At 42.1% G+C, this 25,294-nt stretch overlaps 1 protein-coding gene across 2 annotated transcripts in view; it reads left to right on the forward strand.

Annotated features, from left to right (window-relative positions):
• SIN3B (SIN3 transcription regulator family member B) overlaps window positions 1-25,294 on the forward strand; it is a 1,843,877-nt gene that overhangs the window by 1,443,897 nt on the left and 374,686 nt on the right. For both annotated transcript variants that reach the window (XM_044090740.1, XM_044090739.1), the window contains one exon: window positions 15,036-15,209. In XM_044090740.1, the coding sequence (XP_043946675.1) occupies window positions 15,036-15,209 (174 nt within the window). The remainder of the gene's footprint in view (window positions 1-15,035; window positions 15,210-25,294) is intronic.

A 25,294-nucleotide genomic window follows, 5' to 3' on the forward strand; every position in this document is an offset into this window, starting at 1 on the left:
CCAGTATCCGGAATCCCAAGGGCGACAGGTGCAGACCATCTCTGGCAAAGCATCTTGGTTTGTTGTCCTAAGTACACAATCAGTAGTGAGGGATTTGAGCACCCAGGATGATAGCAACCTGACTATTGTCCACCATGTTGCTTCTGTTGTACAGAAAGCTTTCTACACGGCCCACCTCATAAGTAAGGGTATCTCATCCAGGGACAACGTGGTCATAACATCCCTGTAGTCTTCCCTTATAAGGCCAATTATTGAGTACAATGCCCCCTTCAGCATGTACCTAGCAAAGCACATGCAGCAGCTGGAGCGACCACAGAGGTTCCTCACCAGGAGAATCCAGAGCCTCAAACATCTACCCTACACAGATAGGCTAAAAGCCCTGTTCCTCTACTCAGTTTTACACAGACTCCTCAGAGGTGACCTCTGTTTGGCATACAAAGCAATCTCAGAACCTGCCTTGATGGGACTGCTGCATATCTGCAAGTCAAGCTCCACTCGAGTAACCTGTATGCACAACCTCAACCTTGTCTGTGATATCAATAGAATTTGTTGTTGGGACAGATTTGTGTTCCAGAGACTCCCCATCTGTGGAATAGACTCCCTCTCCACGTCAAGCAGAGTACCTCATCATCACAGGCAGACAGATATTGGATCCCCTTAGAATGACACCAGAAGCTTAGCCAAATGTTGAAGTCAATCATTTTGTCCTTGTACTGTGGTATCATTCTGGGTGATGGCAGGATTCTACTCAGAGCTAGGGTCATACCTGCCTGGGCTACAAGATTGGACATCTCCTCCATGTCTCTTTTCATGTAGTCCAGGGAGGTACATCTCAGGTCATTCACACCAACACGGACAATGACAGAGTCATATTTGTAGTTGTTGTGGAGTGACCTGAATGCATGCATTATGTGGCAGATCCTAGCACTTGACAGGCAGCTGACAGTAACTTTCTCCTTGTTTAGCCTGGTGAGTGGAACATCAGTGTGCCTGACTATAGTGTCACCTATGACTAGAGTGTTTGGTACGTTATGCCTTATGGGCTGTGGTTGAGTGGCACACTGAGCTTGTGGTCTGTGTGTCACTTGGGTTGTGTTGGGGGGTGGAGGTTGCTTGTGTTTCTGCTTTGGAGGTCCCTGTTGCTTGGGTAGATTTTTATTGAGAGCTTCCGCAAATGTAGGTGTGTGTTTTGTGTTTCTATATATGTGTTTTGATGGTGTAGGTTTTGAGGGACTATGTGATGAGTGTGGTGTGGTGCAAGTGTTTATCTTGTCCTCTTGACTGTCTAGTCCAATCTTCGGTGAAGAGAGCTTTGCTTCCAGTTTGGCTATTATAAGTGCATCTGTCACAGGCTGTAGTGTTGGGTGGTAGGAGGAGAGAGTTGTCTGTGTACATGAGGCAATTGCTGCATTGCCCCAAGATGCCCAGATTCATCAGGTCGACAGGAGAAAACACCGGGAGCTGACCCTTAGACATGCCTGGATAGGTACTTATTTATTAAGTACTAAAAGCTGTTTTCCTCTAGACAAGTTAGGAAAGTTGAGTGCTGTAGTAATTTGTAGCTTATTTAGTGCTTACAATGAGTTCTGAACAAGTGCTGCGGTCAAAGAAACAGATTTGAGTGCTGAAACTGGAAAACTGGCTAGTTCTAAGAAACAAAATTAAGCTAGAAGGCTTCCCTCCAACACAGAAAGGCTTGGGGGTTCAGAAGCTTACAAACATTCCTGGATACAGCAAATCTGTATCTGGACTAGACGACTTACAGGAAAGGCAGTTAACAAGTTTAGAAATGTTTTTTTTTTTTTGTAAAGAGGAAAGGAGGAGCAGAAACTAAGTAGGTTGGCCTTCTCAAATATTTTCCCTGGATTAGGTAGATTGAGGTAATGACACTAGACTGGGAGGAAGGAGTGTCCCAGATGAAATTTGCAGTAGGGGCGGGCAACTGCAAAGCCACTGAGTATAAGAACAGGATACCAGGGAGGGAGGGTGGGAGACAAAAATCAGAACAAACCAACCAGATGCTTAACAATTGTAGAAAATTTCTAGTTAGTACCTCACACACAGTGAAACTAGCTAGAAAAGTATATGCAGACAATAAATGTGCTATAAATATCTCGTAAAAATAAGCAAAAAACAGGATAATATATATATCACAGATGAGTTGGCTCAGTGCCCTTCCTCTGATTAGCTCAGTGTGAAATGGCAGAAACACTCACAAGTTAACTCCTTAAGTAACAAAGTTGAAACCTGAAACAACTTAAAAAAAAAGCTTGAAAGAACCAGTGAGGTGCTTTACTCCAAGCCGTAGTCCAGGTAACCCTAATCAACCAATGACCAGAAACAATTCACTCTCACTGAAATGATATACTGGCTTTGGCTAAACTACGATGGCCTTTAACATGTGCTCAGACACACAGCCTCTACTAACAAACAACTAGGCCCAAAACACAAGCCTGAATATGGACAATGCTACACTACCCACACTACTTAAGTAGAAAAAAACTGCAAACATGTTTAAACAGATAAAGGAGCAAGGAGACTCTAGAGAATTATTTTAACTGCAAACAAGTTATATGATACACTCCTTAGCAGGAAATCAGCACAAACAAACCCAACCAGATGATTAACAATTGTAGAAAATTTCTAGTTAATACCTCACACACAGTGAAACTAGCTAGAAAAGTATATGCAGACAATAAAAGTGCTGTAAATAACTCGTAAAAATAAGCAAAAAAACAGGATACTTAATGTTATATATCACAGATCAGTTGGCTCTGTGCCCTTCCTCCAATTAGCTCAGTGTGAAATGGCATCACACTAGCACCAGCATCCTAGCATGTCCATAGTTTGGATGCTGGAAGATCCTCTTAGCAAGAATGGTTTATGTTGTACAAACTTTTTCCACAGGGATACTAATTGCACACATGATCCTTTATGCTTGATCTTGCATAAGGATATGTTTGTCCACACTGTAGCAGTCAACTGTGTCCTGGTTATGGAGGAGATGGTATGTCAGCAACTGACATGTATAATGGAGTGTGGTAGCACGCAACATTGATAACAGTGGGTCCAAAGTGATACTAACATGATCAGAGTGGCTAAAGGAAATGCTACTCTTAGCATCATTATGCATGTGATACTCCTATTGACCAAGAAAAGGCTGTGTACAGAAAGGCTGATCACTGTAGCTCATTGTGCTATTTTAGTATGTTACATGTTTTTGAAATTGCACCATCATGCCTCTCATTTGCATATGCAGTAGCTTCCATTAGCATATTTTTTATTTGCATGTTATCACACAGTCATGTGACTTTAGTGTATATTATACATTTTTTTCATAGCAGCATGGTTATGCTATATGTGGCTGTGAATCAGCCCCTACTTGTGTGCTGCCACTCACCATACTATTTCATGTAACAGTATGTTAACTGTTTCCGAATACCCTCTCAAAACAGTAATAATTAGAGAAAAAGTTCAGTAGCTATTGAGAGCCTAAAAAAACAATGTTTATTTTGCAGCACAAAAAATGACAACATACTATTCCAACATGGCTTGCCATGTAGGGCAGTTCAGCATCCAGAAGGTTTAGGACAGGCAGCAAGCAAACAACACATCAACCTACAGGAAATGATGGCAGTCATCATGGCTGTAAAAGCATTCAGAGACAAACCGTGGACAGACGATACCACAGTCATATGGTGCATGAGTGCTGGGGGGATGCTTTCATACCCCACTGTGCAGACTGGCTATGGATCTCTGGCTGGTTGCCAAGCAACTTAATAATTTAAACACCTGCCTGTAGCATTTTGTAGAATGGATAAGACCCTGTTGGCTTGCAGTGGCATGTCCAACAACTCGCCTGGTAAATCCCTGGTCAGTTCAACTCGCTGAACTCCCTGAATAGAACTGTCCTAGACCTCAACAGTGGTTGTTAAAAAGGGACATTTTTCTGGATCTTATGTACCAGACATGGGTCTTTTTACCTTAACAGGAAATGGACAGTTAAACAAATTCAATAGGGTCATGAAGAGAGGATGCCTTTTATTTCAAGTAGACAGACCTCTTTTGTATGCCTTTTCACTGATACCCCTTATCCCCTGCTTATTTCTAAAAGTGGGGGTCAGACAGGCTAAGAATGATTCTAATTGCCCCCTTCTGACCCTGACAACATTGGTTCAACCTTCTCCTGACACTCAGTGGGCGGAGAACCAAAACACTACCACCTGTCATGGACCTTCTTACCCAGAACAAGGGGTCTGTAATACACCCCATTCTGAGGACTTGCAAGATAACAGCTTGGAAAATTTGATTCTGACTCCATCCGCTCCATCTTACTCCCAAGATGTCTTATATGAAGGAGATTAGAAAACCAAATATTGGAAAGTTGTATTTCGCAAAATGAAAAGATTTTCTGTCTAGTGCCAGTTTAAGTGGTATGCTCTGTTCTCTAGTGAATCTAAAGCAGATAGTTGAATACTTCTCTTACCTCTTCAAACAGGGGCTACCTTATTCTTGCATTGAGGTTCATGGTTCTGCCATCGCAGCCTCTCTCCCAATCTCTCTACTCTCAAGTGAAACAGTTCCTGAAAGGAATAATGCACCTCAATCCAACCAGAAGGGAGCTTGTCGCCCAACCCCCACCCCTGGGACCTGAATTTCATATTTAAAAAACATACTCTTCCACCCTTTGAACTGGCAACCCCAGTGCCCATCAAACTAATTGACGTGGAAAACAACCGTGCTTTTGGCACTCACTTCAGCCAGGTGTGTTTCTGAACTTCAAGCCCTTATGTGCAAGGAGCCATTCATGTTTTTCCAGAAGGTCAGGGTCACTCTGATAACCATTTCCTCCTTTAAGTTCAAGGTGGTCACAGAAATTTGTTTAAACCAAGACATTTACCTCACCTCCCTGTGTTATTTCCAAACCTCCAAAACAGGGGGAAGAGAATGTTGCTTCCTTAGGACCAACTTCCCAAACAGATCAGATCTGCTTTTGGTGGCATTTGCAGAGGCTAAACAAAGTAAACCCAATTAACAAGCAAACCGTTTCCAATTGGATTGCAAACTGCATCTCCTTTTGTTACTTTCAACACAGTAAACTGCTTCCTGGTAAGGTTAGAGCATACTCCTATCAGACCCAGTGCTACCACAACTTCATTTACAAAAGGGCTGACCACACAGGCAGTTCTAGAGGCTGCAACATGGTCCCCTGTTCACACCTTCACTAAGCATGTGGGTCCATCTCAGAGACAAGAACTGGGTTTATCTCTGACATTCTGTAGAGCCTGCTGTCACTGGATAACATTCCTGTCCAACTAGTCACATAAAAGCCCTGGTAGTCTTTCCAGGATTGTGATGAACATAGTACATTTATGTTTCCACTTACCATAATTGTAGATGTTTAAGTAGATCAATGTCTCAGTACCCTTTCCCACCCTCCTCTTTCCCTCACTCTCTCAATGTCGCAGTACCCTTTCCCGCCCTCCTCCTTCCCTCCCTCTCTCTGTCTATATACTTCAGGTTTGGGTAGGTCCCTCATTCCATTCATCATCCCCACCCTCTTCCTCTTATGTAAGCCTCCTGTCTCATACTTGGAACAGTTGGAAAGGTTGTTCTCCACCTCAGGATCATCAGACTTATTTTCAGGTCTTTTTTGTTCAGACTGATGCACTGTCTGATGCCATTTTTATACCCTGATATCCAGTCATTGGTTTCCAGTGAACATCCACTGTCCGTTGATGGTGAAAGACTCTGGTATTCAGGCCAGCCGCCAGCTTCTGCACATCAAGAAGACCCAGGATTTAGTAGTGCAACATTAATCTACTCACACATTTACAGTTATGGTAAGTGGAGACCCAACTGTACTTTCTTACTTCTTCTAGGGTGGGTTCCTCCTTTTCTTTTATCATAGTCTGTGTATGGGATAGTAGAGCGTATGTGTTTTTTTTTTCTCCAGTAGTTGCTGGAAATACTCATTCCTTCTGCCTTTGATTTCCTGTGGACTGGTGAGCAGGTTGTTATTGGCATCCCTTATGAAAGGCGTCTGATGAGTATCTTAATTATCTTTCTGTCTTCACCTTGCAGTCTGATAGAGCATTTGTGTGTGTCACTTTCCAGAAGCTGGTTGGTTGCCTCTGATGCGTTCTTTGCTATTGCAGTTGCTCTCTTAGCATCTTTCTTACCTGAGCAGTATTCCTTCCTACCCTGGTACATATTTTTTGTCTCTCACTTTTTCCTGCGCTCCTTTCTTTTGATGACTTCCTGGAGTTCTGCTTTCCAAAACCAGCTTTCCTTATGTACCTAATTTCCATAACTGGCTCAGCTGCATAGTTGTTCTATAGTCCTCACACATGCTGTTTTGAGGCGTTGCTGTTCTTCATTTCCACCAATTTCCTTCTCTTCCAGAGGTGCTAGAGCCCTAATTACTTCCTTAAACTCTTGTGTGTTCCTTCCAGGTCCTCAGCCTAGTCTTTGTTGACCTTAGAACCTTCTCTGGACACTGCTTGCAGCTGATTGTAGCAATCAGTCTGTACTGTGGGTCAACTGTTAACTGGGGATAACTTTGCCAAAGGGACAAATGCATTTCTTTCTCTAAGAGTAATAGAGCCAGTACCATTAAAAGATGAAAGCAAGGTGTTCTACTAGAGACTCTTTAGTCCCTAAAAAGGAAGGGTCTTTGAAACCCATTCTGGACCCGTCAGAGCTCAGTAACTTTCTCAAACTCTCAGAAATCAGGATTTCAGCCTTACAAATCCCTGTTGCCTCTTCTGTTCCCACAGGTTCTGATGGTAACCTTAGATCTCAATAATGCATACTAACCACTCACAAGAAGCATAGGGTTCCTCTGATTCAAAGCAGGGGGCTCCTACTGTCTGTTTACCTTGTTGCCCTTTGGATTGGGTACTGCTTCGTGAGTCTTTTTAAAGTGCCTGGCTCAAATAATTTGCATATGACAACAGAGAGCTTCCATTTTTACTGATACTTAGATGACTGCAAGATCTGGAGGAAGTGGGCAAGACCCCACATTTCACAATGGAAGGCATTCCGTCTTGGGTTTTCCTTCCACCAGACTCAAACCTTGCTCCCTCCAAAAAAAAGATTATATATATTTCTGGGCTCACTTTTAAGCCTCAGGTGCCAGAAAGCATTTCTCCCCCAAGAGAAAGTGGAACATTTGGAGAAGTGCTTTCACGCATTAGCACATGAAGAGATGCTGTTAGCCAGCGAGTGCCTCAGGGCACATGGATACATAGCTTTCTGCATCATGATGGTACCCCTGACCAGGTTGCATATGAGGAGACTCCAGTGTTACCTGACAGCCTCTGTAATGAACAGTTCCACTTTGCTTAAGAAAATTCCCAACTCTGCATTTGCTCTGAAATGGTAGTCTGCCCAAGCCAAGCACCCCCCCCCCCGACATTACAGCTGCTTCAGACATAGTTTGGGGAACATGCACACAGCAACTCAAAGATAAGTATCTGTGGAATGGAGCCCAAAGGAGGAAGCATATAAATATGAGGGAAATGATGGCTTTGTTACAGGCAGTCAGGGCTTTGAAACCAATATGGAAAGAGAGTACAATTTTGGGAAAAGTAAACAATGACAGTAATGGTATAACTTCAAGCAGGGGTATCTATAGTACACCCTTTGCAGACTAGCTGTGACTGCCTGGGAGACAACACTGCAATCTCAGATGATCCTAAACGTAGTATACATTTCCTCTCATCAGAACAGGGTGGTGGATCAACTCAGTACATCAAAGACAGATCCACACAAATGGATGTTACACAGGGACATCATCTTTCAGCTGACATGCAGGTGAGATATTCTAGAGATAGACCTTTTTGCAACTCTAAGCAGTAGCTAAAAAAAGTTCTGCTTAAGAATACACAACAAGAAGGCCTGGGTGAAGGAGGCCTTCTCCATCAAATGGACCAGTCTTTTTTTACATGTATTCCCTCTCATCCCCCTGCCCTGCAGGGTGATAGAGAAGGCAAGGGAGGAAAGGCCAGAAATGCTGTTAATAGTACCCATTTAGCCTAGGCAGCACTAAATCTCCCTTCTTTATGGAGATGTTCAGAGGGAAACAACATGCATTGCTATTTCTAGTAGATGTGCTGTTTCAGTACAAAGGAGACTTTATACACCCAAACCTGGAAATATTACACTTCACAGCCTGGCTGATACCTCTTCTTCCCTTCAGAAACCAGTTCACAGAAGACATACTCTAGGTCTACTTAGAGGTTAGAAATCGTACCACTCAGAAATCTTGCTTATCCATATAAGAGCATTTCCTTCTGGTGCCATGGAAGGAAACAGAAACCTAACTCTGTGCCAGTGTCCATGGTACACCGGGACTTGTCACCTTTTCAGTGCTGAACTTGGTCAGTGTCTCCATCAAAGCCATCTTTTGGTTATCACAGCCTTCCTGCTGGTGGATTTGCTGTTGGCATGTCTGCTGCCTAACAAACTTTTTTTTAAAGTTGTATTGCATTTAAGCCCACCACAAAGAAGAAGAAAAATTGCTCCTTAGTTATGTCCTTGAAAAACTGACACAGTCTTTTTTTTTTCTTTCAAAACACCTTTTACATTCGTATAAAAGTAATCAAACTATATTAACATAAGCATTATAGTTCAAATATATTGGTATACATCTTATAACCTAAGCACTATTACATAAATTATTAATTTCCTGCCTTTTTTAAACAAGAAGCATCTTTATTAAACCATCACTTACTACATAGGCAATTGTACATTTATATAAATGAAAACAAACCACACCGACACAATCCTAGTTGCAAGCATTTCATATCACAAACCATACTGACATACTCCCAGTTGCAAGCATTGTACATCACTTATAATCTACCCAGTCTTTCTCACCCATGCATTACACAGGTCATTTAAGTTCTGCCTTTTAGACCTCATTCCTTCCTTGTATGTATTGTTCCCACAATTCCCATTTTTTTCTTGTGTAGTTTGCTTTTTACCCTTTTCTAAAGATCTCTATTCCATTTGTTTTATCTCCGTTACTATATTCACCACTTCCAGTATAGTTGGTTTAGGTTTTGATTTCCATTTTCTAGTAATTTCTTTTTTGGCAGCTACCATTATTGGGCACAGCAAGTCCTTACCACGTTTAGGCAATTCCGATTCTGTATCATAGCTCAGAAAAATAATTTCCCTCATCAGACCTATCGCCCATCCATCATCTCCGACAGTGCATCCCGCAGGGAATCGTTAAAGTCCCCCAACTCACTGCACTCCCAGAAAATATGTTCCTAATTACCTCTTTCTTCCTATTCACACTTCCAACGCTTACTGTCTGCCTGAGGAAAAATTGACCCAGTCAGGTTTTGAGCTTGCAGCCACAGCTTTTGTCAAGTTCTTGACTTGGAAAACAGCCCTGATTGTAGCTGTCATGTCAATTAAGAGTGTCGGAAATCCAAGCCCTGATACCCAAATAATCGTTTTTAGTTTTCAACAAGAACATGGTGAGCCTTAGAATAAAACCCTCCCTTGTGCTGAAGGTAGCGAAGAAATTTTCCTTCATTCAAACCCCTCATACTACCTGTCATGTGTCACAGCACACAGAAAAGAAGGAAAAGATACTACATTCCCTGGATGTACACACACAACTGAAATACTTGCACATAGCTAAAAATAGTTGAAGTTTCAACCAGTTGTTTTTCAGCTCTTTTCACAGGAAAGGAGGGAAGGGTAGTGTTAACTTGTAAATGGTTGGCCGTTTGCATTGTTGTGTTTTTCTTACCAGGGGTGAGAAACTTTAAGGAACCATGAGATCCTGTGGAGTTTGGTGTTAGGGGCATGGCTGCTGCTATGGTCCTCTTTAAGGGTGTCTCTACATAGGCTATTTTGGAAGCAGGTGCATGGTCATCTGCCCATACTGTCTTGAAACGTAAGCTGGATATTTCTTCCTGGGCAAGAAGTAGGTTTGCTACAGCTGTTCTGCAGCATATGTTGTAATTCAGCCACTAAATTCCATCCACCTGACTTTATTAGGACTTTGAAAAAAATGTCTTGATAGTCAGGACTACTGCAGCAGTGCTCAAATTGAAGGACGTAGTACATTTCTGTTAGATGTCTACTGTAACATCATTATGTCACTGTTGCAGTGCTCTTTCCCCTTCCAGTTCCCCTCTGTCACTATGGGGCATCCTAGATTGAGGTGAGGTACTTCATCTTTATAGGTTCATAAGTAGGTACTAGGCTATCGGCCCGAGGGCATTTATAAGCCTAGCCAGAGTGTGTCGGCTTTCGCCACCCCATTGATTAACTGATCATCTGTCAAGCAGAGCCAATGAAGTGATCTCAGGGGTGTATTTTCTGTTACCCATCCACTCGTCAAGGTTTCTCTTGAAGAGTGTTGGTGAGGGGCTCTGCCTGATGTAATTTGAAATTTTGTTCCAAAGCATGGGAAGTCTCTGTGACAGGAATCTATCCCTCCAGCATGTTACATTTATTGTCGTGGTGAGGTTTAGCTCACTAGAGCGTGTGGCTCGCAGTGACTTGGATTTCTTTAGGTGGAGCATGTCCATCAATTCTGAGTTGGACATGGCTTTGTAAGTCAGGCAGAGATCACCTCTGAGTAAGTGATATGCCAATGAGTACAGCTAGAGTTTTTTCAGTCGGGTTGCATAGGACATATGTTTGAGACCAGTAATCCTCTTGGTGAGGTACTTTTGTGGTCTTTCCAGCTGTTGGAAGTGTCTTGTGAGGTACATCCCAAATGGGGCATTGTACTCTATGATGGGTCTAATGAGCGACGAGTAGAGGGGCACTATAACCTCTCTATTTCTAGATGCAAACCCTTTAGTAATTAGATGGGCCACATATAAGGATTTCCTAACTACTTTGGCAATATGATTGTCAAAGGAGAGATTACTATCTACCTGGGTCCCCACATCTCTTATTATCTCTTCTGTATTAAGGGGGCTGCCACCTATGTGGTAATTCATGGGTGTTTTGTTTTTCCCAAATGGGATGACTATGCATTTTTTGGCATTTAGCTAGAGGCCATGACTTTGACACCAGGTGTCTGTCACAGTAAGGCCCTTTTGGAGGATGCCCATGTCAGCCTGAGAGTCAATTATGGCTCCCAGTTTGCAGTCATCGGCGAACTTGGTTAGCCATAGTCCTCCTGTGTTTGCCTGTACTAATGAGAAGTATATGACAAACAGTAGGGGTCCCAGGACCGAGCCTTGTGGGACACCACTTGTGACTGGTTTAGAGTCGGACCTGGAGCCTGCTATTCTTACTGTGTGAGTTCTGTCTCTAAGCCAGTTGGCAACCCATCTCGTGAAATAGGGGTTTATGTTCAGGCTGGTGAGTTTTTCTGTAATACCCGAGTGGGGAATGGTGTCAAAGCCTTGGCGAGGTCAAGGTAGGCTGTGTGAACCACTTTTCCGTCGTCTATGGCCTTGGTGACTGTCTCGAAGAAGTCCACCAGGTTTAGTAGACATGATCTGCCCTTAACAAAGCCGAACTGGGTTGGGTCAAGTGTTTGGAGGTTCCCATTGTCTTTGTTAATGAGTTCCATGATGATGCGCTCCATAGCCTTGCAAACAGGCTAGTCAGGCTTATGGGGCGATAGTTACCAGGGTCAGTTGTGGCCCCTCCTTTGTGGTGAGGAATAACCATTGCTGTGTGCCATTCTATGGGCACGTAGCCTGTGGAGAGGCTGAGGTTGAACAGTGTGTTTAGGTGGGGGGTTAGTTCATGCAAGATGCAGCCTGGGACACCATCTGGTCCCATTGACGCTGTGTGTTTGGCTTTTGAAAGGGCTGTTTTCACCTGTGCATCTGTGATTTTTGGGACACTACACTTTTCCGGTATTGTTGTGGGCCTTTTTGGAGGTGAGAGGGGGGTGAAGTTTGCACTGAATCTATCTGCCAGGATGTTGGCAATATCAGTAGATTCAGTATATTTTGTGCTATTTTGCACTAGTTCAGTGCATATCTGCGAGTTGCCACTTAGATTCTTAACATAGCTAAAGAAGGCTTTGTGGTTATCTTTTGAATCCTTGGCTATTTTTCTTTCGAAGTTAGCCTTGGATGATTTCATGTGGGACCTCAGTTTCTTACTGATACTGATCAGGGATGTCTTTCCTTCTTGGGATTTGCTTTTTTTCTGAACTAGTTTCCTCCTTCTATTGTATAGCCTGTTTATTGCAGGGGTCCAGCAAACTGGTTTCCTTCTCTTAGAGGAGTGAGTCTTGGTCTTGCTAGGAATGGCACAATCCATGCATCCTTGTAGGTGCTCATAGAGTGCATTTGTAAAGGTTTCTGCATCTTGGAAAGCGTTATCCTTTAGTGTGGGGGCTGTGAAACTTACCACCTCTGTCTTAAGGTGAAGTTTGCTTTGGAAAAGTTTTTTACTGTGGTTTCCTTAGTTGGGGTGGTGGTGGGGTGTGGACATCCAGAGTTGATTAGTTTATGGTCTGATCTAACCAGTGACGGATTGACCTCCGGTGTGGAACACCTTTCGCCCATGTTGGTGATGATCAGGTCCAATATGTTTACACCTCTGGTAGGGGAGTTTACCAGCTGATCCAGGGCGTTTGAGTTGATGAATTCCAGGAAGCGCTGGGCCTGGGAATTTGTACTCGAGTAGTTTTCCCAGTGAATGGTAGGGTAATTGAAATCGCCCAATATCAGGGTGTTTGGTAGGACCATCAAGTTTTCCAGTGTTTCCAGAAAGGTGGAGTGGTGGTCCTGGGTCATGGAGGGTGATCTGTAACAGGCCACAATTTGCATTGCAGATTTGCCCGATGTTAGTTTCACATGGATGATCTCAGAGGTATCATGCTGCACCACTAACCTGGAGGTGTAGGTATCCTTGATGAATATGGATACACCCCCTCCTTTTGTGTTTCGGTCCGTGTTCTGTGGCCGAAACATGTGGTATGAGTTGTAGCCCGGTAGTGTTGGGGTGCTCTCTGGAGCCTTGAACCAGGTTTCAGTTAATGCACAGATGTCAACGTTCTCCATACTGAGGAGTGCTTCGAGTGCGTGTATTTTGAGATTTAAACTCCTGGCATTGAGTAACATAACCCTCAGTTTTCTTTTTTAATTATGCTGTTTACGGAGGTGAGTTTGACTTTTGAGCCTTGCCTAAGAAAGGCACTATGGGGGCAGCAAGAGCCTTGGCCAGTATTCGAAAGCCTAGGGGTGACAGGTGCAGGCCTTCTCTTGTGAAGCAATGTAGTTTGTCCAGCATGTCGTCCCAGGCTGACAGATACTGGATCCCCTTTGAATGACACCAGAACCTTAGCCAGTTGTTGAACGCTATCATTTTTTCTTTATACTGAGGTATCATTCTTGGTGAGGGCAGGATGCTACTCAGGGTCAGGGTCATACCAGCATGGGCTACATGATCAGAGAGCTCTTCCATGCTTCTTTTCATGTAGTCCAGGGAGGTACGTATCAGGTCATTCACACCAACATGAACAATGGCAGAGTCATATTTGTACTTGTTCTGGAGTGACCTGAGTGCTTGTGTTATGTGGAGGATTCTGGCTCCTGACAGGCAGCTAACAGTAACCTTCTGCTTGTCCAGCCTAGTGAGTGGGACGTCAGTGTACCTGACTATAGAGTCACTTATTGCTAGTGTGTTAGGTATGTTATTTCACCTTAAGAGCTGTGATTGTGCGGCACACTGATTTTGTGTTTTATGTGTTGTCTGGTTTGTGACGGGAAGTGCAGGTTGTTTGGGTGTCTGCTTTGGAGGTCTCTGATGCATTTGCATGTTTTTATTTAGAGCCTCCGAGTATGATTTTGTGTATTTATGTGTATTTTTTGCCAGTGCTGTTTTAGTAGGTCTGTGTGCAGCTGGAGTTGTGGTGCAAGTGTTAACCTTGTCCTCTTGACGGTCTGTTCCAGTCTTGGGTGGAGACAGCTTAGCTTCCAGTTTGGCGTTATAATTGTATCTCTCGCATATGTTAGTGTTTTGTGGTAGGAGGAGAGGGTTGTCTATGTACATGAGGCAGTTGTAACATTGCCTCAGGATACCCAAATTCACCAGCTGGACTGGAGAGTGCACCTGAAGTTGCCCTTTGGTCATGCCTGAATAGTTAGTCGCTTGATTGGTGAGGGGTGAATAAAGAGCCTTGCCCTGCTGGGCAATCAGTGTCAGGGTATATTAGTGCTTGCTATTAGGTCTGAGCAATTGCTGGGCTGTAAGATGCTTTTTGAGTGCTTAGGTTGAGAGTTAGACTAGTTTCAAGGGAAAAACTGTAGAGGAGACTTAGTGGAGCCAGGAATAATTATTTATTCTATCTTTTCCCCACTGCAGAGCCACGGACCTGCCTATATCTAAGTAGAATTCACAAAGGTGATACTGGGATAGGGAACTCTGATTTACATAAATCTCTTCTAGTTCCCTGATGTGGGACAGTGGCTTTAGAGCCTTTTGTAATTGTTCTTTTTGAAAATGTATACCTTGTCAAGCTGTTATGCATGCAATTCATTTCCTGTGCCGCAATGCTCTGTCATTCAGAAAGGAGTGATAATGGGATCAAAATACCCACCCCTTCATGAATGAGAACATGGCTACCCAGGAACTTTGGTACATGTCTTGAAGTTGTTTGATTTGTTTTGTTCTCTTTACCCCATATTAGTAGGATAGGAATAGAGTGCACTGCCTGCTTGCACATTTGAGAGATCTTAGAACGTGCTTTAATAGGACACGTACATAAGGGGACTACTAGCATTCAGCATCAGGATAATAGCAGAGGAAACGGATCGCCAACTGGACCACACTTTGCTTAGCCATGTTCCAATAAATGATGGTATCTATCTTTAGGATTTTTTCAAACCTACTGTAGCAGAATCTCCTAAAACATATATATATATATATATATATATATATATATATATATATATATATATTTTTTTTTTTTTTTACTACAGACGTGAGCTGCAGTGGTTTTGCAGGAAATAAAAAGTTAATCTAAAAAAAAATAGATTTGCTATTCTAAAAATTAATTTATTCATTTTTGCTACTCATTACTACAGCTCCAGCATCTTGTCAGTGACGATATTTGCCAAAAGGTGGTTGAACTGTATTTGAGTGAGAGGAAACAAGTAGCTGCTGGTGGGAACTTGGCAACACAGTGTGTTCGGGCAGCAGAAGAGGCATCCTACCAGTGGAAAGCTGAACATCTCATGACTGATGAAAACTGTTTTAAGGTAAGTGGAAACTAAATGTTTGCCTTCCCCAAGGTAGCTGAGTACTCTCTGCTGTGGATTATTGATTGCTTCCTTGGTAGGTTATGATTTAGTTGTATCATAGTGATTATCCCCAAAACTTGCTTTAAATATACTTACTTGTGTGTGTATGCTATCTTGATCTGTGCTGATTGCTCTGAGATATCTTTGGTGCCGTAGAGGTCTACAGAAATCTTAAATATTCAACGCTGCTTTCAGGGAATCTGCACATATATTTCTTCAACATATCCTTCCTTTGTTGTTGTGTTGTAGGTTATACACGGCTATGAAGTTTTCTAGTATTTGGATCTTTAGTTAGTTCATAAGTGTTTACTAGGCTAACGACCACAAGGGCCTTTTTAAGCCTAGCCATGCATCCCAAATTTCTGGAAAGTTCTGATATCCTTGGTAAGTGTAAGCAGGAGCCTGGAAGATGAACTATTTACAGGTTGCCTGTATCCATTGGAGACATAGGTGCCAAACCAGGATGAATTTCCTGTTCCCCATCCAACTGTCCAACGTGCACTTGAATTGGGTTAGGGAGGAACTCTGCTTCACATGTATGGGGAGCCTGTTCCAAACACGGGCTAGTCTCTGGATACATACCGGTCTCTCCAGCATGTCCTATTTATATCACAGGGCAGGTTTAAGACCTTAGAACAGGTAATTCTGCTGCTATTTATTTTGTGGATATGCAGGAGGTCCATCAGAGTGGCATCTGACAATGTCCTGTATTCCAGGCATAGATCTCCCCTCAAAAGCCTGTAGGAGACAGAATACAGAGATAGAGCCTTGAGGCAGTCTGCATAGAACATTTTACTTATGCCCTGTATCCTTTTAGTAAGGAACCTCTGTGGATGTTCAGTTGTTGGATATGCCTGGGTACACAAGTAAATAACAGAGTTTTACCATTTTAGTCTTGAGTCAAGAACAGTGCTTCAGGATGTGCAGAGTACTTGTTCATTTCATAAACAGTGCTAGGAGACTGCCTTCATAAAATTTCAGATCGATCTCAAAGAACAATGGGAAACTTCATATTTTGCATTTTCTTATCGATTTCACAAATCAATGTATTTTAAAATATTGTATGCTGTTGTGGTCCTTGCTTAGAGCTTAATGTGAACGCTTGAGAATATACCTTTTAAAACATAGACCATCTGGCCTAAGAATCTTATCCCTTGATCTTGTTACATTCAGTACCAGTATGCACCATCTTTACAGACATCCTTGTGACGACTCTTCCCCCAGCCTGAGAAGGCCAGAGCTTACAAAAGATTCCTGACGCCTTGTTTTTTTTTTTCTTTCCTCCATTAACATTCTTAAACCAGGCTCTTTTATACATGGTAACATCCCTTAACTCCTTCAGTTATCTGTTGTCAGTACACTATAATTTGCTAATAAAGAGAATGCAGTTGTAAGGCACTTGAAATATAAAGCTACATCTTATGTGAAACTATATTTTTCATAGTCATGCATCTGTTTTACCTTTTGATTTTAACGGAAACTTATTGTAAACATTTTATTTGACTCACTTGTGAAGAAACTGCAAGTTAATACACATTTTGTGAAGAACAGACACGAGACAACACATTTTACATAACAAACCTCCCCATGTAACACTAACAGTGTCACACAACACGCACATTTATATTTAAATTTTTCTTAACTTGATAAAATATGCTTCAGTATCATAGTATTCATCATCTACAGTGATTTTTATTTACCTTCAGTTCATTATCAGATAACCGTTGTATGGCATTTTAAGTGCAGGTGAGGTTAAGCATTTTGTAATTACAACCTTTAGAACAGAAAATATTAAAAGAACTGAAAGAGTAATACCAATTATTGTAATGATACCTTGCAGTATACTAGTTCCCAGGTTACCAAATGCAGTGCCTCACCATCCAAAAAGTATCCACTGTGTAGATGGTGCTGTCCAGGTCCTTGGCCCTCTGTTCCATGAAATTGGCCAACTTTTCTTGTTCATCATGATGGTCACTAATATAAGAAGAACGACTTCCTATGAGGGCACATGACCCCCCCCCCCCCGCATTATGTTAAGTGCCAACCAATTTTGTAATACAACAGTTTGAATTTCAGTCATGTTTTGATTTGCCATCTTGATGTGATGTGAAGTATGATTTGCTACCTCCTGAAGAATTTGAGCAGGCATGGTGATTTAGAGCATTATCCTTTGAACTCCATACCCAGGAGCAAAGACTTGAAAATACTTATTCTGCCCAGTGAATTGCCTGATTGTTTTTCAGCCTGGCTGCTGGAGGGTTCTAGAAATGTTGAATAGCGGGAGTAATATAGCCACAAAACAGCATTTAGATCAGTTTGTAGGCAGCCAGGGGTAGGCACGATCACCCCAAATGTAATAATCCTCCATCATGCCCATGCTATGCCCCCAGTCATAGCTTTTTAAGCATAAAGAGTTCAACACACTTTCATATCTAATGTAATTGCATTTGCTGGTTCCCCACTGGTACATAGCCTATGTCTGTAGGATTTGTGGTTGCAAGCTGAAGAGAGACAACCTTTGAAAAGTCAGTCACGTTATGCCAAGTTAAATTAGTATCTTTAAGATCATTTTCAAGTGTCACCTGTGATGCAGAAATTTGAGTCATAGTAATCCCTGCCTTAGAATGATGAGGTATATGCGAAGGCACCCAACAGTTGTTGCATTTAATTCCACAGTATATTGTCGAAGAATCAACAGAAAACTATTTTCTCTCAACCAGCTTATAAAACAAAACAACAAAAACAAAAGTACCTGCTGTAACTGGCTTATTCATGGACTGCTGTCTGAGCTGAGTTTCTTTAATCCTTTACTGGGGTAAATGATTCATCTGGGGCCCCCACACAGCAGGTCTTTTTACAGTGTGACAAGTGAATCAATGTTTGTAGTCCTGCGCGCTGTGTATGGCAGTAAAGGTGGTAAGCAGGACCTGGAAAGGACACTTCTACTTTGGACTCAAACATTTCTTTCTTTGGAAAGTTTTAACATGAACCCCAATCACTGGCCGCAGTTGATGACATTGCTGGTCAGGAGGTTGAGGAAGAGCTTCTTGTATAGTTCTGTGATACTGCTGTAAGAAATTAATAAGTTTTTTGTAGTAAGACAATATAGCATTATCCATTAACATTAATTCTTCATTTGACACACGGAGAGTAGCTGGAAGGTCCATGGGTCTCCCCATTAATATCTCATAGGTACTCAATTTCCTTGTACTTCTCATTTTCAGTAATGCTAAGGAAGTGCCTCTGTCCACTTAAGATTTTTTTTTTCCAACAAACATCTTTATTAAGTTTTCACACATGACATAGGCAATCTTACATTTATACAAATGAAAAACAACATGACACCACTTTAGTTGTAAACAGTATACATCACAGACACAATTGAAACAACTGTAGTTGCAAACATTATACATCACTTATCTATCATGTCATTGTTAATTGTTGTATGGCTCATTCAAATCCTGCCTCTTAAACCTTGTTCCTGGTCTGCAAAGATTGTTTCCACAATTCCTGTTTTTTTCCTATGTAGTCTGCTCCCTACCTTTTCTAAAGATCCCAATTCCAGCTGTTTTGTCTCTGTTACTATAGTCACTACTTCTAGTAAAGTTGGTCTGGACTTTGATTTCCATTTTCTAGTAATTGCTTTTTTTGGCAGCCACCATAAATTGGACTCGGCAAGGCTTTACTATGTCTAAGCAATAACGATTCTGTGTCAAAACTCAAAAAAAATCATCTCCCAAGTCAATCCAATCTGCTCACCCAGCATCTCCGACAGAGCAGTCTGCAGTGAATCTCTAAATTCTGCTAGCTCATTACACAGCCAAAAATATGTTCCCAGCCACCTCTTTCTTGCCTGTCACACCTCCAACACTTGCTATCCACCTGAGGAAAAATTCTTTGGAGTATAAAAATACCTATGTAAACACTTCCAGGCTAAGATACTAAATCATCTAGACTTTGTTGCATATTTGAGAGATATACATATATCCTCCCATTGTCTCTTTGTGAATTGCTTATCCAGTCTCTCTTCCCTATCCTTTCTAAGCTCCTCTGATTGATTTTTATAATTATCATGCAGTATTTTATATGCTTTACTAATTATTCCTTTTTTAATGGCAGCTTCTATTCTTGATTCTGTTAAAAAATTTACCAGTGCTGGTCTTACATTCAGGAGCCCCCTATTTCTTTCTTAGCCTACACTCTGATATCAATCCTTGATAGGGAAAGCAATCTATAGCCTGTAATCCAAATAAATTATTGGCCTCTTCCCATTCTATTACCTTTCTCTCTCAAGTTATTTGCTCCCAGTAACTTGGTTCCTTTGCCAGTTTTCTCCAATTAAATTCATGTCCCCTTCTTGCTTATTATCTGTATCCCTGACCACAGTCATCCCTATCAGCAGAATCTCTTTTCTCCATTATTGTGGTGGTTTGGTTCTTAGAATACTCCCTGCTATTTTATGAATATAATACTCTGTATGATTTTTGTTCTTAAGCATCCGCATCCAAAATCCCAATCTCTCCTTATTTATTGAGCTTCCTCCCTGTATCGGCAGCATTCCTTTCCACTTTAAATTATACTTTTCTGTGTGTGCTATGTACAAGAGCCTCAAATGTGTTGCTCTAAAATACTCCCTCAAATTGGGTAATCCTAGTCTGCCTTGTTCTATTGGAAGAATCATCTTATCCCACTTGACCCTTGCTGTCTTCTATTCCCAGATAAAATCCTTCAACTCTTTTTTAATTGCTATCCACAGCTTCTCCTCTGGTTGATAAAAATATGCCTGACCTGTGTAAAAGACTAAAGGGACTAAAAACATTTTAATGGCTTGTATCTTGGTGTCCATATCCATTTAACAAAGCTTCCAGTTTCTCAATTTTTGTATTATTTTCTGTTTAGTCTCTTTCCACATATCCTTAGCTGCCTCAACAGAGTCATTTCTAATCCATACTCCTAAATACTTCATTTTATTATGTCCCCATAAATATGGATATTGTTGGACCAATTTGTTTGTGGGTACGTAATTTACTGCTATTGCCTTTGTTTTAGCTTCATTAAGTTTGTATCCCAAGAAGATTTGAAATGGTCTTAAAATGTTCCACAACACTGTAAATGTCCCTTTCTGGTTTTGTCATGTATAAAATAATCATCTGCAAATAGAGCCAGCTTTTCCTGACTACCATGCCAGTTATATCCTTGAATTTCTGAATCCCCTGCTTTCTTTGCCAGTAGTTCTAAATATAATGCAAACAACAAAGGGGAAAGAGGACAACCCTGCCTGGTTCCTCTACTCAAGCAGAAATTATTGGAGAGGAGCCCACCCATCTTAATTTGCGCCTCAGATCCCTTGTATATTCTTCTAATCAACCTTGTAATTGTATCAGGGAAAGCAAGTACTTCCATTGCCCTGCTCGTGAAGTTCCAGTCTACTCTGTCAAATGCTTTCTCTGCATCAAGACCCACCAGTAAAAGTGGTATTTTTGCATTCTGCTTTCCTGTGGATTATCATTGTTCTGTTAATATTGTCAAATGTTTGCCTCCCCTCCACGAAACAACACTGATCCAGATCTCTCAATTTTGGTATCACTTTTGCCATTATTTTAGTGTTTATAGACATAAACACTTTATAATCATGGTTTAGTATTGAAATGGGCCTGTATGAAGTTGGATCTGATGGATATTTACCCTCTTTAGGTATTACTGTTACCACCGCCTTCTTCCAGGATGCTGGGACTTCTCTTAAAATACTATTAAACAAAACCTTCCAGGTCTTTATCAGTTTTTCCTCCCAGCTCCCAAACTTCCAGAATACCATTTATTCCTGGGGACTTTCCAGTATATTGGTTATACATAGCCATTTTTATCTCATCCCTTCCTGTCCTGTAGTAATTGAGCCTCATCTACCTGTAATCTGGGCAAATTTAATTCTTCCATAAACATTTCCATCTGTACCTTTTCTTGATTTCCATATTTCTCTGCTTTATACAAACTTTAATAACATTTCCTAAATACTTCTAAATACTTCTACAGGGTCTCTTGTTATTTTCCTTGTTATAGGCTTCCTAAGCTTGGTGACAGCCATTTCCACTTTCTCTTGCCTGAGGAGTTGTGCTAAAAGTTTTTGTGCTCTAGAATTATCATAAACAGTTGCTTAACAGCAGTCTTTCTAAACTCATGCATATTGTTGAAGTAATCCCTTATTTTCTGTTTAGCATTCTGCAGTTGCTCCTTTTCTTGTTTTGAGAAATTCTCCCTATTTTGCAATACTTTAACATTTGTCAATCCCTCTAAATGATATTTGTTACTGTTTAACCATATCTCCCTTTCTTTTATTTCCACCCTAGTTTTAAACTCCACTTTAATTTTATCCCACTCCCTAGCTATATTTTCAGAAGAAAATTGTATCTTCTCTAGTAGCTCCTGAATTAATTTCAAAACCCATTCCTTGAATTCCTCTCTTTTCAGCCAATAGGTGGGAAAGTGCCAGTGTCTCATTTTTATTTCATTACCTTGCATTTTTATTTTAGCTGTTATTGGCACATGATTTTAAGTAGTTATTGGGTGCGTTTCAAGACCTTCAATTAAGTGCACATGTTCCTGTGAGAGATAAAATCTGTCTAGCGTAGCCCACTTGTTGTATCTCGGTGAGTAATATGTAAATTCACTCCAAACTCCTAGTACTGAATTCACATCTTCCATGCCAAACATTTTCATAAATTTCTTCAAAAATCTTACCCTCCTTTGTTATATTTTTTTCTTCTAGGCCCCCCAGACACATCTTCAGTGTTGCAAATCAAATTCCAGTCTCCACCTATAAATAATTAGGGCAGCACAGTGGTGCAGTGGTTAACATTGTCGCCCCACAGCAAGAGGTTCACCGGTTCGATTCTCAGCTGGGGGGTGCCTTTTGTGCCGAGTTTTCATGTTTTCCCTCCGTTTCCTCCCACAGTCCAAAAAAAAAACATGCATGTGGATCGTTTCTCCCCAGGCCTCTGCTGAAAATAGGCTCCGTCCTAGTCTGACTTTCTCGGTCAACAAATGTTAAATAAGTAAATTAAAATTATTCCTTGCTGAAAGCTGATTATTTCTCCCAGAATTTTCTTAAGCTCCCTTATAGCAGTTTTGAGGGGGATGTAAATGCATCCCAGTGTAATCCTCCTCCCTAGCGTGTAGCCCCTTAGTACTATGTATCTTCCATTATTATCTTTTTTTTTTTCCTCTATCACAATTGGAGCTCCTCTTGTAATTAATGCAAGTACTCCTCTTTTCCTTTGCCTCAGATATTCCACTGAATAACCATCCTGAAAACCTTTCTTTATCAAATTCACATGTTCAGATTTTCTTTGTGTTTCACTATTGCAGTCATTACTTGTGGGGTTATCCCTGCTGGGTAGCCCTTGGTTGGCCTGAATAGCAGAGTAAAGAGTATCCTTCCTGCGTCGTCTGCAGGTCGCCTGAGACTGTCAGGTCATCAGGGCTGTAAAGGGAGGCAGCCAATGCCATTACATCAGTCTTTCCTGCTTTGGAGCCTGAAGCAGAAGCAGTTTGTGAGTGCGTTGGTCGGCCGTTGCCAGAGTGAGGAAGAAAAACTATTAAAGCTAAGTGCCCTGTTGGGGATCTTTTTCTTGCACTTAACCGATGTCCAAAAATAAATAATTGTCTCAGCTGTGGAAAACAAATACCACACAGACTTCCATAATCTGTGTGTGACTGGTTTAGGCCCACACCACGATGTCCCCGGATGTAGGTTCTGTGCTTTATTTAATGCTAGGACCATCCGTGGAAGAGCTGAATTTGTATACAGGTATTTCAGGGAGACCAGTTTAAAGTGCGAAATGGCATCCGTCAGTCAGTCTACGGTGGAAATCCCTAAAAAGAGAAAAGGAAAGGGATAGACCACAGAAGGTTAGGCCCACAGGCAACACAAACCTGAAGTCAGGCAGCCTACCATCCACTAGCACAGCGGAACTCAGTGAGGCGCCTATGAAGCCCCTGACGACAGCTGTACAGTCACTGCAGGCCTCTACCATAACCCTTTTGGAGTCCGGTACACCACCAGATCAGGATTCTCCTTCTGAAATGTCGGTTGTCAGCCCCATGGTTGGGTCTGGAGCCATTTTGCAGGCACTGGCTTCCGAGGAGGCCTTTCGGATGACCGACACCAGACAAAAACCGACAGCCACACCGCCACCCAAAACCATACCCAGGCCCACTGAATTTCTGAGGCCTAAAAGCAAGGCCACTCCTAGGAAATCCCATTCCCCTATGCTCATTCAACCACTACCTCCCATCCAACCTGCTCATTCACAGCAGTTACTTTTTGGCAGAGGATTTAATCACTCTCATCAGAGGAAAACAGTCTACTCAGGCTTCTCCAGCCAAGAGAAAAAGGGACCTTTCTCCAGAGGTGTTTTCAGAGCCAGAGTCTGAGTACTCAGAATTTCTGGGCTCAGACACTGAACAACACCCCCTGACAGCCTTCGAGATTTTGATGCTGAGGAATCCATTCCTTCAGCATCCCCTCATGAGGATCTCTCATATGAGGAGACCTTAAATAGCCTTGGAGAGCATTTCCATTGGGAACTCAGGACTACCCCCAATCTAGGAAGAGATTAAGAGAGTTCCTGGACTTACCACAGCACAAACCCTTAGCCATCCCTCCCATTCTGGATGTGGTAAGAGGATGTCTTCCTGGAGTCTGGCCTTACACCTGATGCTCTCCCTTCTGCACCCAGAAAGTCTGATAGATATTGTAGGGTACCAGATATCCATAAGTATTTATTTAAGAACCCTGCTGCCCGACCCAGAGGTCATCACTCAGGGACCCAAAGGGGGTAGGACCAGTTCATCCCAAAACATAATGCCCTCTGACAAGGAGAGCAGGGCCTTGGACCGATGGGGCAAAAAGGTATACACTTCAGCTACCCTAGCCATTAGAGCCCTCAACTGCCAGTTCCATGTGATAAAATAGCAGAATGCACTGGATTTATTACAGCAGAAAATTTCCTCCTTACCAGACGGTGCTACTACCAGAGAACTAGGAGAGCTGATACACTTCAGTTCTCAAGTGGCAAAATATTCCCTGCATTGCAAATTTGATGCTCTAGAAGCCTCTAGCAGGGCTGCTGCTTCTGGATCAGTCATCAGGAGACATGCATGGCTGAGAGAGCAACTTTTGCCTGATCATGTAAAATCAAAACTTCTGGACGCCCCCTTGGATAGGGAACAATTGTTTGGCCCTAAAGCAGAGGAGGTAGTCAAGAAAATGGAGGATAAGGCCAAGTCCATGCAGACAGTCAAAGACTTCCTACAGGTGCAACCCCCCAGATTTAGTAGGAACTTTCCCATCAAACACTGGACCTTTCCTGCCCAAACCAAAACTGTGCAAAGAAAGGGACGCAGAGATAGGCCCTCCAGGCAACAGCACCACAGCCAGCAGAGGCATAGACAGTGGACCTCCACCACTCCTAGGCAAGGGAGTTCTAAGTCCACTCCCTACCCTAAGGACTCTCAATGACTACCCCTCTGCCCCAAACATGTCATCCCCAGGCTAGGAGGAAGGTTATCCCTATTCTTAGGCATGTGGCAAACCATCACAGCAGATCAGTGGGTCCTAAAAATAGTTTCCCAAGGATCCAGATAATCTTTCAAAGAGAGTCTAAGTTTGTCAGGTTATCCAGATATACCAGCAAATCAGAGGACAGAGGCCCTCTGCCAGATTCAAAAACTCCATGTTCAAGGGGCAGTGGAGCCAGTACCGGAGGAACAAGCAGGAAAAGGATTTTATTCAAGGTTGTTCCTAGTACCCAGAAAAAAGGGCACCTGGTGCCTTATCCTAGACCTATCCAAATTAAACCTGTCCCTCCCGGTGCCAAAATTCAAGATGCTAACACTCCAAAAACTCTTGCCAATCCTAACACCAAATGCTTGGTTAGTGACCTTAAATTTAAAAGATGCCTACCTCCATATCCCCATAGGGGAATCCTGCAGTAGTTTCCTACGTGCCACAGCAGGCTCAGAGCACTTTCAATTCTCTCCTCTGC

The sequence above is a fragment of the Protopterus annectens genome, chromosome 13.part0 (assembly GCF_019279795.1).
Source record: "Protopterus annectens isolate FY-2018-M chromosome 13.part0, PAN1.0, whole genome shotgun sequence".
NCBI lineage: Eukaryota > Metazoa > Chordata > Ceratodontiformes > Protopteridae > Protopterus > Protopterus annectens.